Source organism: Mesocricetus auratus, unplaced genomic scaffold (assembly GCF_017639785.1).
Source record: "Mesocricetus auratus isolate SY011 unplaced genomic scaffold, BCM_Maur_2.0 Super-Scaffold_100707, whole genome shotgun sequence".
NCBI lineage: Eukaryota > Metazoa > Chordata > Mammalia > Rodentia > Cricetidae > Mesocricetus > Mesocricetus auratus.
The window spans coordinates 2,451,373-2,464,549 of NW_024429269.1; the positions used below are offsets into that span (position 1 = coordinate 2,451,373).

A 13,177-nucleotide genomic window follows, 5' to 3' on the forward strand; every position below is an offset into this window, starting at 1 on the left:
GCTTGGAGTACTTGGCTCTCTAAATGCCGCTTTGGGAGACAGATGTCTCCCTTGGCAGACAGATGGAGGAACAAATCATACCCCAGGGACCCAGAAGACCTCTCCAGTCTCTGGGATCTATAGAGCTTAAGCGTTGTTCCCATGCCAGTGGGACGCAATCAAGCAGGGTGGGCTTCACCGGCCCTGGACCTAGGAACTCACATCTATTTTCAAGTACACTATCTCACTTTCTTCAGGGGTATAGCTACCGGCGAGGTGCCACGGTTCTGTAAATAACTTTCCTCTCCTTGCTCCTGTATGCAACTCTAATGGAACTCATGAGAGAGAGGAGAGATTAAGGGATGGGGGAGAGGGCATAAAAAAGTAAATGAGGAGGGGTAAATGAGATCAAAATGCATTATGTACATGTATGGAAATGTCATTCTTAAACTCATTATATACAATTACATATATAAATACATGTATTATGTGTACATTACTATGTGTAATATTATATATGTATATTCATAAAAAATTTTAAGCAAAACCACTTTGTCTTGGGCTTGTCAGTCACACTGGTTTCTGAACAAGGAGCCTTTTGTGGACATTCTCCACTGGGCCCTGCAGATTAAGTAGCTGGGTCTGTGTCCAGAGGGGCTGAGAAGCTGCCCAGCTGTTTGCTGTTGAGAACAAGAACATCTGTTACAGGGATCACTGGAAAGGAGGAACAGTCTGTTGCTGCTTCTTGGAGGAGAAGCCAAGCTTCCCACTCTGGACCCTGGAACATTTGTGTGTCAAGAGACAGGGCAAGAGCCTGGTACTCCTCTCAAGCTAGTGAGGACCAGTGCAGGTAAGGCAGTTTGGGTGGCCAGCCTTGAAAACCACGTAAAAGAGAAAGGGCTTGAAGGAGAGATGTGTGGTCAGGGTCTGAGTGTCCCTTTCATGTCTATAAAAGAACAACGAGGAGGCTAGATTTCCTTTTGCCCAAGGCCAGAGGCTATGGTGATCTGGACCTCTCCCAAAAGGCAGCCTACAGAAGTGTCTAGGCTTGGGCAGAAGTGAGGGCTAGGGCTGGCTATAGTCCCAGTTGTGCCTCGAGGCACCCAGTGCCTTTGGATGAAGCACATTGCCCTCGGGCTTTAGTTTCTTCCGTCTGGGAAGGATGAATCTGAAATGCGTCCCCTCTAAGGCTTCCTTTAGCCTAACCTGATTCAATGCCAAGTTTGAGAAGATAACTAACCAAACAAAAGAGTCAACAGAAACTTGGGGGAATTTTCCTCCCCCAGAAACTTCTCTTTGTTTTCCTTTAAAAAAAAAATGAGTTATCAGTAACAGCTGCCTTTTCTGCCGATGCTGGTGTCCTTGTATCTTTTTTGCTCTGCAGCTCCCTCCCTGTTGGGTGAAGCAGGCACAGACTACAATAGCTATGCCTGTAAGAGCTGTTCTTTGGAGGTCAGGCAGGAAGATCTGCCTTTGTCAGCTGAGGCAGGGGATCCAGGGAGAGGACGATAAGGATTCCCTGGCCATGATTGCAACTGGCCGCTTTTCTCCAGTTCCCAAGTACATATGTTTTGGAAATTCAACTTCGAGAAAACTGGCACAAGTCTTGAATGCACCACTTGATCTGTGTGTGCCTCCGTGTGTTTATGGATGTACTCATGTGTGCAGAAGCATATGTGTGCAGACCCATACGTGTGCATAAATGAGATCACAGGACAACCTTAGGTATCCCTTCTCAGGGTGCTGCCCAATGGTGCTTTAGACACACTTTCTCACCGGCATGAAACTATTCAGGTAGGCTAAGTCAGCAGCTGCCCAATGAGCCATAGGATCCTCCTGCCTCTACCCCCCACCCAGCTCTAAGGATATGAGAATGGGCCACTTTTTACACAGGTGTCAGCAGGCTAACTCAGGTCCACATCTTGCATTTTATGAACTACTTCATCTTCCCAGCCCTGGATTTTCAGTATTCTAGGAAAATTGCAGAAGACAACTGGTTTGGCCCTCACATAAGATCCTCTTCCTGCTCAGCATCCCTTCCAGGTGCTCCCCCAATTCTATTTGGATGCCTCCAGCCTGAAAACTGGCTACCTACCTTGCAAGCAATTAGTGGTGCTTTAGGGAAGCTATTGATACTTAGAGCATCTTGGCTGAAGCCCCCTTGGTTCCTTAAAGGCTGGTCCTAAGCTCAATTCTGTCCTCAGAACCACACAAAGAAATCCTACTTCTGTCTCCCAAAGGACATCTGATGGTGCAGGCACCTCAGTCTGCTTCCCTCGGAGGCCTGGAGCTGGAAACTTCATGCTTGTCATCTTTTGCAGACTCTCCCAGGCTTTGACCTTCTGACTTTGCTGCACTCGAAACCCCAAAACCCAGCTCTGAGCCTGCCAGTGCCAGGAGTGACATGACCATGCAGAGCAGAATAGGACTATCTACTTCCTGATCCTAAACACTCCTCACTGGCCTTGAGTTAGATGCTGAGTCACAGGGCTGATTCACAGAGTTCATCAGCTTGCCGGCTGGGGTTGCTGTTTCCCACTGTTCTCCCATCTTGGACTTGTACAGCCCTGACTGAAGCATTTGGCTTGTTTCTTTTCTCTGTGGTTGTGGGGGAAGAGTGCTGTAGTAAGAGTGCTGTAGTAAGTAAAGAGCTTTGTGTCGATCTCCTTTGCTCTTTGAGCTTTGCTCAGCATCTCGGGCTGCTCAGATGTCTCTGTATCTGAATTTTCACGTGGTGCTCTTCCTACACACCCATTATCCAGCTCGGTGAACTCAGCATACAACCAAGGTGACTTCAGCTACCAACAAAACAAAGCAGAAACAGACATGAGCAGAGTCCCCATGACCCACAGTAAGAATCCCTCTTTAGAGCCAGGCGGTGGTGCACGCCTTTAATCCCAGCACCAGGGAGGCAGCTTGCAGATCTCTGGGAGTTCAAGGGCATCTGGGTCTACAGAGTGAGTTCCAGGACAGGCTCCACAGCTACAAGGAGAAAACTTGTCTGGAAACACCAAAAAAAAAAAGAAAGAAAGAAAGAAAAAGAAAAAAAAGGAAAAAAAAGAACCACTCTTTAGGCAGTAAATGTTTAAGTATTTTGGGTACATTAAATCAATCACAGGCCCATAATGACATCATGGAAAATAAAATAATAAATAACTTAATTTGCCAAGGGTCTATGAAGAAGAATGTTTAGCATCTTTTCTGAGCATCACTGAGGTACAGAAACGCTTCATCAGTTAGTCCTTCTTCTCTTCCCATTTAGGATTGCCCAGGAGCTGTGGCTAGTCAATCATGAATTGCTTATCATGTTCTTGACATAGATAAATGTTCTTTAAACCAACCTTACCATTCCTGATGCTGTGGACAGGCCATACTGTCTGTATTTCACTTCAAATTTCTCAATCCCAGCCTTTATTTCCAAATATTAAGCTAATGAGCCTTGAAAAAAAATTGACCCACAATCAAGACATTGTTCTACAATCACCCAGACCCCAATTATTACTTTAGATCTGTGCTTTCTTATGGAACCAGTCAATGACTTACCAGTGGAATTACTTAGTGACCCTAAATATTACCGATGAGGACTAGGAACATAGCTCAGTTGGTAGAAGTCTTACCTAGCATGCATGAAGATCTGGGTACCATTCACAGAAACATACTCCAGTTGTGAGAGCACACGGCTGTGATTCCCAGCACTCAAGAGATGAAGGCAAAAGGATCAGGATTTCAAGACCATCTTCAGCTGTTTAACAAGTGGGAGGCCAACCTGAAATACATAAGATCATGTCTAAAAAGAAATTACTTAAATTACATTAAAATTACCTATAGTTGAGTTCTCCCCATCAGCACTTTTGATTGAATTCATCGGAATACATTTATAATATATACATAATATATCTTATATTAATACATATACAATTATACTAACACACATCAATACATATATCATATATGGTTGAATCCAAGTCAAAGTAGTCACAGTTTAGAACCACAGTTTTCAAATTGTTGGCTTACACTTTTGCTGTGTTTGACCTTCTGTATGTCAGAGTGTGTGGTGTTAGTCCCTCTGCAGAGAGCATGGGGGAAGAGGGCTCAGAGGACTCCTAGTAGGTACCTGCTCACCCTGGTTGAAGTCCGGGCAGTTTCCTCTATACAGCTGCTTCCTATGTCTTATTTCTAAAACAGTATGTGATATGGTGTCCTTTCTTCTACAAGCCAACTTGTAAAATTGTATCTGACCTTACCTGTGTTTCATTCACCTCTTTATACAGGGAGCCAAATACCTAACTCTTCATCCCTACCCAAACACGCTCCATTTTGTCGTTATGTGTGGGTTTAGACTAAACACAGGACACCTGGTTGGGTGACCAGCTAGGACAGTAGCAACACTTTCTATTTGTGATTTTGATGCCCTGTCTCTGCTCATTTTTCTACAATGTACAAAGTACACAATACTGTGTCTCACACTGATGCAAACTGACCTGTAGGGGAAGCTTGGAGGACCCAAGGACACAGACACTGCTGGCTCCACATCCCTCAAACATTTAAAGGAAAAGATGAATATGCAGTAACCAATCTCCCTTTCTTTTTTCTTTTTCTTTTTTTTTTTTTGGTTTTTTTGTTTTTTGTTTTTGTTGGTTTTTTTTTTGTTTGTTTTTTGAGGCAGAGTTTCTCTGTGACTTTGGAGGCTGGCTTGGAACTAGCTCTTGCAGAACAGGCTGGTCTTGAACTCACAGAGATCTGCCTGCCTCTACCTCCCAAGTGCTGGGATTAAAGGCATGTACCACCACCGCCCGGCTCAATCTCCCTTTCTTTATCTGTCTTATTGTCAGCTTCCATTGGAACTTCATGCTTCTTAAGTAGTTGATGTTTATTTATATACATACATTTACATGTAATGTGTGTGCTTACAAACAAATATATAAGCAAAAATGCTCTTTTCTTCTCTTTTAAAAAAATAATATTAAAGACATTGAAGAGATGGCTCAGCAGTTAACAGCAAGCACTGGCTGCTCTTTCAGAGGACCTAAATTCAGCTTCAAGCACACACATGGTGGCTCACAATAACCTCTAACTCCAGTTCTAGGTGATATGACTCCCTCTTCTGGCCTTCCCAGGTACTGCACATATGTAGTGTATATACATACATAGTTTAAAAAACAATATTCAATCATATGCAACTTGCTCTTTTCTACCTAATGAACTATTATAGACATCACTCTGAGTCAATGCGTAGGAAGACCTAACCCATATTTCTGGGCAGCTTCACAGCACCCCATGGTAAACATAAGTATGTTTTGCTCAATCATTCTCTCACTCCGCCTTTCCTGTCTAAGCAGTGTCATAAATCATGACTTTTCACATGCCTCTGGATTTATTGATGTCCTTATTTCTCCCAACAAGGTTAAGGTACTGACAGATAAAGCAGACAGCTCATTCTTTTTTTTTTTAACCTCTATATGTGAAGTATGTGCACATGTTCATGTATGTGTTGTTATGTGTGTACCATGGCACATGTGTGGAGGTCAGAGAACAACCTGTTCGAGTCAGGATCTCTTGTTTCCTGCTGTGTTCCATGCTAGCCACCCTCCCATCTCTCTGTCAGAGCACTGAGATCTCAGATGGGCATGGACATGTCCTGATGTGGGTTCTTGTCATTCAAACTCTGGTCCTTATGATGGACAACAAGAACTTTACCCACTGGAGAGGGCTCATTCTTAATGCTCACATACTGTTGACTGTCCCCCATCCCAAGGGTTTCTGGGACTTTAGCTTCTCTAAGAATGCACCTTTCCATGTGACCACCGTGATAGATGTTGTCCTTTGGATGTGCCAGTTCTGTGAGCTGAAAACTAATACCTTCGACCAAGAGTAGTGATGCCTGCCAGTATCATGAGTTTGAGGGAGGCCAGCCTGGGCTACATTACAAGTTCAGACCAGTCTGGGCTTTTTAATGAGACCCTCCCTCAGGAAAAAAAGAGAGAGCTACAGAGACAGTGACAGGGAGACAGACAGAGATAGAGAGGCAGGCATTATTTGCCATAGTCTCTTTGTATATTTACTGATTTAAACTCTTTGTTTTGAAGAAAAATTTCCTTTTCTGGTCTTGGCTATCCATATTGTGTGCTTATTTTGGCAAGTTATTTGTGCTTATCAATGAATTACAAGAGTTTTTAAGTAAACAAAGAAAAGCAAGAAAAGTAATCCTTTGTGTGCCCCAGGTTCCCGTTCTTTTGAATTTTTTTTTACTTTTATTAGTGTGTCTGTATGTATTTGTGTGTGTATCATGTACCCGTGGAGGTGGAAGAGGGTGTCAGGTGCCCTGGAGTTGGAGTTCTAGGTGGTCGTGAGCTGCTTAACATGAGTTCTGGGATCCAAACTTGAGTCCTGTGGCGGAACAGCAAGTGCTCTTGACCCCAGACCCATATCTCCAGTCCCCTTTCAGTTTTTTGTTTGTTTGTTTTGTTTTTTGAGACAGGGTTTCTCTGTATTGTTTTGGAGGTTGTCCTGGAACTTGCTCTGTAGACCAGGCTGGCCTTGAACTCACAGAGGTCCGCCTGCCTCTGCCTCCCGAGTGCTGAGATTAAAGGCGTGCGCCACCAACGCCTGACTCCAGCCCCCTTTCTAAGAAGCTGTTATTTGTTTGACCTTTTCCTTTGATTGCCGGGCCTTTCCAAAATTTTTATGCAAGTAAAATTTATCTTTTTGTTTAGTCCTTGGATCTCCTGTCTTGTTTGAGAATTTCTTTCATCAGCTCAAAGATAGACCACTATCCTCCTCATTTTAATTTAGCTTCTATTGTGTTATTTTTATATCTGTATATCTAACCAAAAGGAAATGCATGTATGTGACTCTGTGTATATGAGTGTGCTGGGGGGATGGATAAAATAGTGGTCTAGCTTCATTTTATTCTAGATTAGTAACCTAATATATAACAGTATTGTCAGAGAAACTGTCTTTGTCACTTTTCCATGGTAAAATACTTAAAATCAACTTAAGGGAGAAAGGGTTTTTTTTGGCTCACTGTTTGAGGGTACAGTCTATTATGGCTGGGAAGTCACAGGAGCTTAAAACAAGTGATCACATTGCATCTACAATCATGAAGCAGAGAGCTATGAAGGCCAGTGCTCAGTCCACTTTCTTGTTTTTATGTAGTTCAGGATCCTCCCTAGGGAATGATGCCACCCACAGTGGGCAGCTCTTCCTACTTCAATTGACCTAATTAAGAAAATTCCCTGCAAACATACCCAGATGCCTGTCTCTCAAGTGATTCTAGATTTCATCATGTTGACAACTGTGAAGAATGATCACACTACCCTATCCATGCCAAGTTAATATGTCATTTCTATGTATGTGAAGTTTCTCACACAAACTTAGGTCTCTATCAAACTCTCTAGTCTGTTCATCTCATTGGTTTCTGTATGTGTGTGGAATACATTGTTTTAATTACATAGATTTTCCTTTAGATTTTTTCAATTCTTTTAAAAAATGATTTATTTATTTTCATTTTATAAACATTGGTATTATGCCTTCTTGTCTGTGTGAGGGTGTTGAATCCCCTGGAGTTGGAGTTACAGACAACTGTGAGCCACCATGTGTGTGCTGGGAATTGAACCCTGGTCCTCTGGAAGAGCAGCCAGTGCTCTTAACCACTGAGCCATCTCTCCAGCCCCTTTTTCTTCAGTTCTTGCATTGTGAAATCATTTGTATGAATTTAAAAATGATTTTTCTTAGTTAAAAAAAGATACTGTAATTGCATTTGATTTATACATAATTTTGGAAATGTTCACATTTTCATATTCTCTTTTCCTATTTAGGTGAAGAATATGTCTGCAAGAAACTTAAACTATTATTGTTATTATTTACTTTCAGTTAAAAGACAGACTAGTGAGAATTATGACATTTTTATACTCTTAGGCCTTTGTCTAGCACATCCATGGTGTGAATCTTACATACCAGTTAGCATACACAGGGTGCAATCAGGTATCTTGAGAGAAACTGACAACCCTTACTTAACTTTAAACACAGTATTTTTAATAATTGCTCCATTTTGTTGTAGTTATTATTAGTCTTTTACTATATCTGACTTATCAGTTAAATTTTACCGCAGGTCTATGTATTGGAACAAACATAGTGTATCTGTGGCTTGTGCTGTGTCTATGGCTCCAGGCTTGTACTGCGGGCCTGGGGACCTATTCCCTGGGCATAAAAGAGGGACAGCTAAAGGTGTGTCCTATTGGTTTTGATTCTCTGCAGAGCTCTGAGTAGCATCCATTAACAGTGTTCATTGCCCAAAGGCTGAAGAGGTTGTGTGTGCAGGAAGACTGTCCTGAGTGGTATTCAGGAGGAAGGGGGAGACTTCTGAGTGTTGAGGCTTTTGTGCCGGGTAGTGGGGAAAGCGGAGATGCTGCCGGAGGCCTCACCTTTGGGAGGCGGGAGGTAGGAGGTATGCAATAGAGCAGCAGGCACTGGGGAGGTTGTGAGGCTTGCAGGAAGAGTGAGAAGGGACTCCTGCTTCAAGTAATAGAGAACTGGTGTCGTGGAACTCTCTGGAAGACTTGAAAGCAGTACTTCTCAGGAACGCTGGGCCCCTCGTCTTCATAAACCCCTGGTGCATCAACCGCCAGTGCTCACGCTTCCCCTGGTAAGGTCTTTGCCTTTAGCCGTTTCCTTTGACTTTCAACACAGGTGCGGCTTGTGTGTATGCAGCCACCCCAACTGTCCCAACTGGAGGTGAAAATGGTACCAACCGTCTCCCGCCCCTCTCTGTCTACCACAGCCCAGGCCTCTGCTCTGACCTCCAAGCTTTCACCCTCTCCCAAAAGCCTTGTAGCCTCTCCCTTCAGTGAGAAGTGTTCCAGTTGACCCAGGCCCACCCCTCTGGTTGTGGGTAGAAAGTGCCTGAACGTGCAGATGAAAGTGGTCACCCAAAGGCTGGTGTAGACTCTGTTAGGCCCCATGTGTCCCCCCTCTTGCTTTGTGGAAAGGTTCTGCTTTTTGTCACTCTAAACCACACAGATCTTTAACTCCTGCTGTGTGTTAACCTAACCTTTCCTCAGTCCGTAAAGCTCAGTTCTTCTCCCCAGGATACCTTTCGGGCCTCTGAAATACCTTCTGTGTCTTCAGGGCTGACCCTTGTCCTTCGGGGCTCACCCAAGGCCCATCTGCAACCAGAAGCATCAGTTTTCAGGGCTGAAAATTGATATTCCTGTATGTTCAGAATAATGGACAGGATGCAAATATCCTCAGACTTAGTAAGGCTCTGGGAGCCATACCCTACTCATTCACACAAGGGTGAGGCCCTTCCCCCACCAGCTACAAGCAGCATGGATGAAATGAAGGGCTCCTTCTTAAACTCATTCTGTCCACAAATATCTAAGCACTTTTTTCAGTACTTTAACAAGCATTGAATTTAACCTGCCCAAGTTCAAATCCCACCATTCCCACTGATCAGCAAGCTAAATATATGGCTGAGCCTTTTCATGCACAGTTGTCTGAAAAACGGGTGCTTTTTTCACAGGACGGCAGAGAGTGTGTGATGGTTAATTCTGACAACTTGACAGGACCTAGAGTCACCCAGGAAACAAAGTTCTGTGGGTGTCTTCAGGGAAGTTTAACTGAGGTGAGAAGAGCCACCCCAAATGTGGGTGGCACCATCCCAGGGCCTGGGATCCTGGATGGAATAAAAAGGGATGAAATTCAGGCAGTGGTGGCGCACACCTTTAATCCCAGCACTCAGGAGGCAGAGGCAGGCGCATCTCTGAGTTCAAGGCCAGCCTGGTCTGCATAGCCAGTTCCAGGATAGCCAGGGTTACACAGAGAAACCCTCTTGGGGAAAAAACAAAACAACAAAACCTGAGTGAAAAGGGAAGAAAAGAGAAGGAGAGCTAAACACCAACATGCCCTTCTCTCTGCTTACTGATTGTAGACACAATGTGGCCAGATGCCCCACCTCCCTGTGACCACAGCTAGAGAAGCCATCACACGTTCCCTTCTGTGATAGACTGTGTGCTCAAGTCGGGAGCCCAAATAAATTCTTCTTTTTCCTTAAGCTGCTCTGTCACTATTTCGTCATAGCAACAAGGAAAGTAACTAAGGCAAGTTAGTGAGCAGGGGACCACTGAGATGAGGTTTCTTTTGATGGAAATGACTGTCTGATGTAGGCTGTAATTCTCAGAAACCCAGACTTGTGTGGCAGACTTGGTGTCCTGATGTCCCTCCTTCCAGGTATTTCTTTATATGTTCATCTCAATGTTGCCGTCTCCAGTCTCCAGTCTCCGTTCCTCAGCCACAACAAGAGGCCAGGCCAGGCTGTCCTCACTCTGGAGTCCCTGCTCCTTGCTCTCATACCTGCCACATTTCTGTGCTGTTGCTTAACTGCTGACTTCCATTCCTTACTGACAGGTGATGTGTTCCCCACCTTCCCCCAGACCTTAGGGCAGGACCTGGAAGTTGGTAGGTGACTGGTAAATGCGTGGCTAACATGTGTTCATTTAACGCAAAATGACACAGCGAGGGGCTTTATGGCAAGAGTCAACTCGGTGTCTGAAACAGCTTTCCCTCTAGAGTCCTTTACATCAGCGGCCCTGCCACATGTAACAGGATTTGGGAAAGCTCAGGGCCCAGTTCTCCCATGCAGACCAGAAGTTCAACATTACTGAGCTTGACAGTGTCCGCGAGGCATGACAATCAAGAGGTAACAACTACAGTTGACGAGGACTGGGGGGGGGGGATACCTGGAAGTGGAGGCTTGCTGAGCAAGAGGTGTGGATGTGTAGAGCACAGACCCATGTAAAATCAGCAGTTGGCAGAGGGCTGGTCCCCAAGAATTCTTGCTCCTCCAAGATGGGCCAGGGAACTGTGCAGGTCTGAAATCCAGGGTCCCGGTACGGTCCACGCCCACCACAATGGTAACCGTGCTATGCCCCTGGGTGGCGAACCCTCCCTCGCATTCATCGCCGCGCACCAGGGGCACAAAGGGACCCGGCCGCGGCAGTTTTGAAAATATCAAGGAAGTTGATCTGGGCTGGGGCCCAAGCGGTGACGACGAGGGAGGGCGGGAGGAGGAGGGAGGGATGCGCGCGAGGCCAGGACGGCGGGCGCGGGGCAGCACAGCTCGCCCGGCTCCGGCGGGCAGAGCAGCAGCCCCGGCCTGCGACCCCTGGGATCCTCCTCCGGCCACGCCGCCTGTGAAGCCACACAGCTCTGCATGTATCCCCACGCAAGCCCCAGTTCCGCGGGCCGCGCCTAGGGGCGCCGGTTGTTGCCTGGGGAGGACCCCGGCTTTCCACTCCATCCAAGGCTACTCTACTCGAGCACCACCGGGCCCTGCAGAGGCCCGCGCAGAAGGGACCATGAAAGGTAAGCAGAGGCCCTGGGAGCACAGAGATCACCAGTTCCTTCCCACCAGACACTGGCCAGGGGCACCCTGGAGCCTGGACTGCAGGAGGGCTGAGAGTCCCCAATGCTGGGAAAAGTATTCCAGCCCCCCCCCGTGACTTTCTTTTTAGTATCCCTGAGTAGGTAGTGGGGCGGGGAGGTGGGGGTGGGGGTGGGGTGGGGACAGAGCTGGACGGGATGGGACAGAAAGAGTTCTAAGTCCTGGAAAGGGAAGAGACTGAGGATGAACTATCATCACACATGGTCCTTGCAGTGCCGGCCTCACCGCCATTGCTTACCCCTCAAAGCAAATTTAAAACCCAGAGATGATTCTGATCCGGTTCCCAGGGACCACAGAAAGATGCTTGGTGTAGATCACAGCCGAGGTCCCATCCCAGGGACTCCTGCAGGCCCCACCCAGGCTTATCCCGCTCTCTTCCACCAACTTTGACCCCTTCCCCTCAAGACAATCATGCCAATCAGAGTCCCAACTGAGTCCTGCCCTCCCTGACATCTGAAACCTGTCTAACCCTCCCTGACCTCTGACCTGGGATCCATGAACAAACTCTGAGGGCCAAACAAAGTTGAAATGGAAAAAGGAACCCTTCTTGACTCCAAGCTGCTTGCTCCTGGGTCCTGGAGAGCTCCCTTCCTGGCAGGGGGAGATGCAGGCTTCGGAGGAGTCATGAGGTTTGAGGTACCCATTCTGGTACCTTCTCCCAGCAGCCCAGGGGATGCTTGTGCTCCGACAGTGAGAACTTCACCGCTTTTCCCTTCCTAAGAGGACCTCTGGGACGGTGTCCAGGGTTCCAACACCACACTCTCAGGTGTTGCTGGGAAGGTGCCCCATCTGTCAAGCCTGCCTGAACTGCAGCAGCTGTGGTTTGTCTCTTTGGTATTCAAGGGTTGGGCATTCAAGTGAAGAAGGGGCCTCACAGGCAGCTCTCTGACTCAATTCAAGTCCTCCGTTGTAGAGCGGGCGAAATGGAAGCCCAGGGAGCAGGGCTGACTCTGAATGTGACACATGTCCAGCACCCACAGGGGGGCCACACTTTGTTCAAAGGGCCACTGGTGGTATCGTGAAACTCATAATGCTTTTAACAGGGGTTCTCCCCTCCCCCGCTCTCATTTTGCATTGAGCCCCAGGAATTTCATAGCTAGTACTACGGAAAAAGCAGCCTACAACTCGTTGCTAGCCGAAGGATGGCAAGCCCTCGACTCTGACCTCCAGCACAGAAAAGGCCCGTTCCTTTCTGCTTCCTTCCCTCGGGCCTCTGGCACCTCCTGCCAAAGCTTTCTGATGGCCTCATGGGGTCTTAGACTGACCTAGATGAGCCACACAGTTATAACTGGCCCTGGAGAGTGACCCCTGCTCCTAGCTGTTGCATCCCTGGGGCTCTCTCCTCCTGTCTGTAGTCCTGGGCAGGCCATTTTCTAAAACTTCTGATAGCATCTCACGATAGTCTATAGGGCCTCGGACCATGCCAATGGTGCTAGGATGCTGAGATTCTCAGAGTGCTTTTGACCCCACCCCCACCCCAACCCCCACAGACAAAATATAAAAAGGCAAGGATGGGGCCCAAAACCTGTGCTGGGGACGCAAGAGCGAGTGTGAATGAATGTTTCTTAGGAGGTCCCCAGGAAGGAAGAGAGGTGACAGTGAATCCTGCCTGCTCTCTCCTGCTCCAATTCTGGTGTGTGCACAAGTTCCAGGATACCTCTCCTCCACAAGCTTCAGGGTAGCTCTTTAGAAACCTTCAGTGATTTCCTGTGACACCCCAGGGCCTCAAGGGACCCAGAGCTGCCAGGAGAGAAAATG

The 13,177-nt window shown here is 46.7% G+C and overlaps 1 protein-coding gene and 1 long non-coding RNA gene across 2 annotated transcripts in view; one reads left to right on the forward strand and one right to left on the reverse strand.

The window, feature by feature from the left end:
- Positions 1-530: 530 nt before the first annotated feature.
- LOC121137833 lies at positions 531-10,845 on the reverse strand. Its single transcript, XR_005875107.1, has 3 exons — positions 10,716-10,845; positions 3,597-3,745; positions 531-2,777 (listed from the first exon to the last, which is right to left on the reverse strand). It is a non-coding gene; the product is annotated as an uncharacterized LOC121137833 (long non-coding RNA).
- A 41-nt stretch (positions 10,846-10,886) lies between these two features.
- Scara3 (scavenger receptor class A member 3) overlaps positions 10,887-13,177 on the forward strand; it is a 30,535-nt gene continuing 28,244 nt past the window's right edge. Inside the window, exon 1 of the mRNA XM_005075250.4 lies at positions 10,887-11,340. Within this exon, the coding sequence (XP_005075307.2) occupies positions 10,887-11,340 (454 nt within the window). The remainder of the gene's footprint in view (positions 11,341-13,177) is intronic.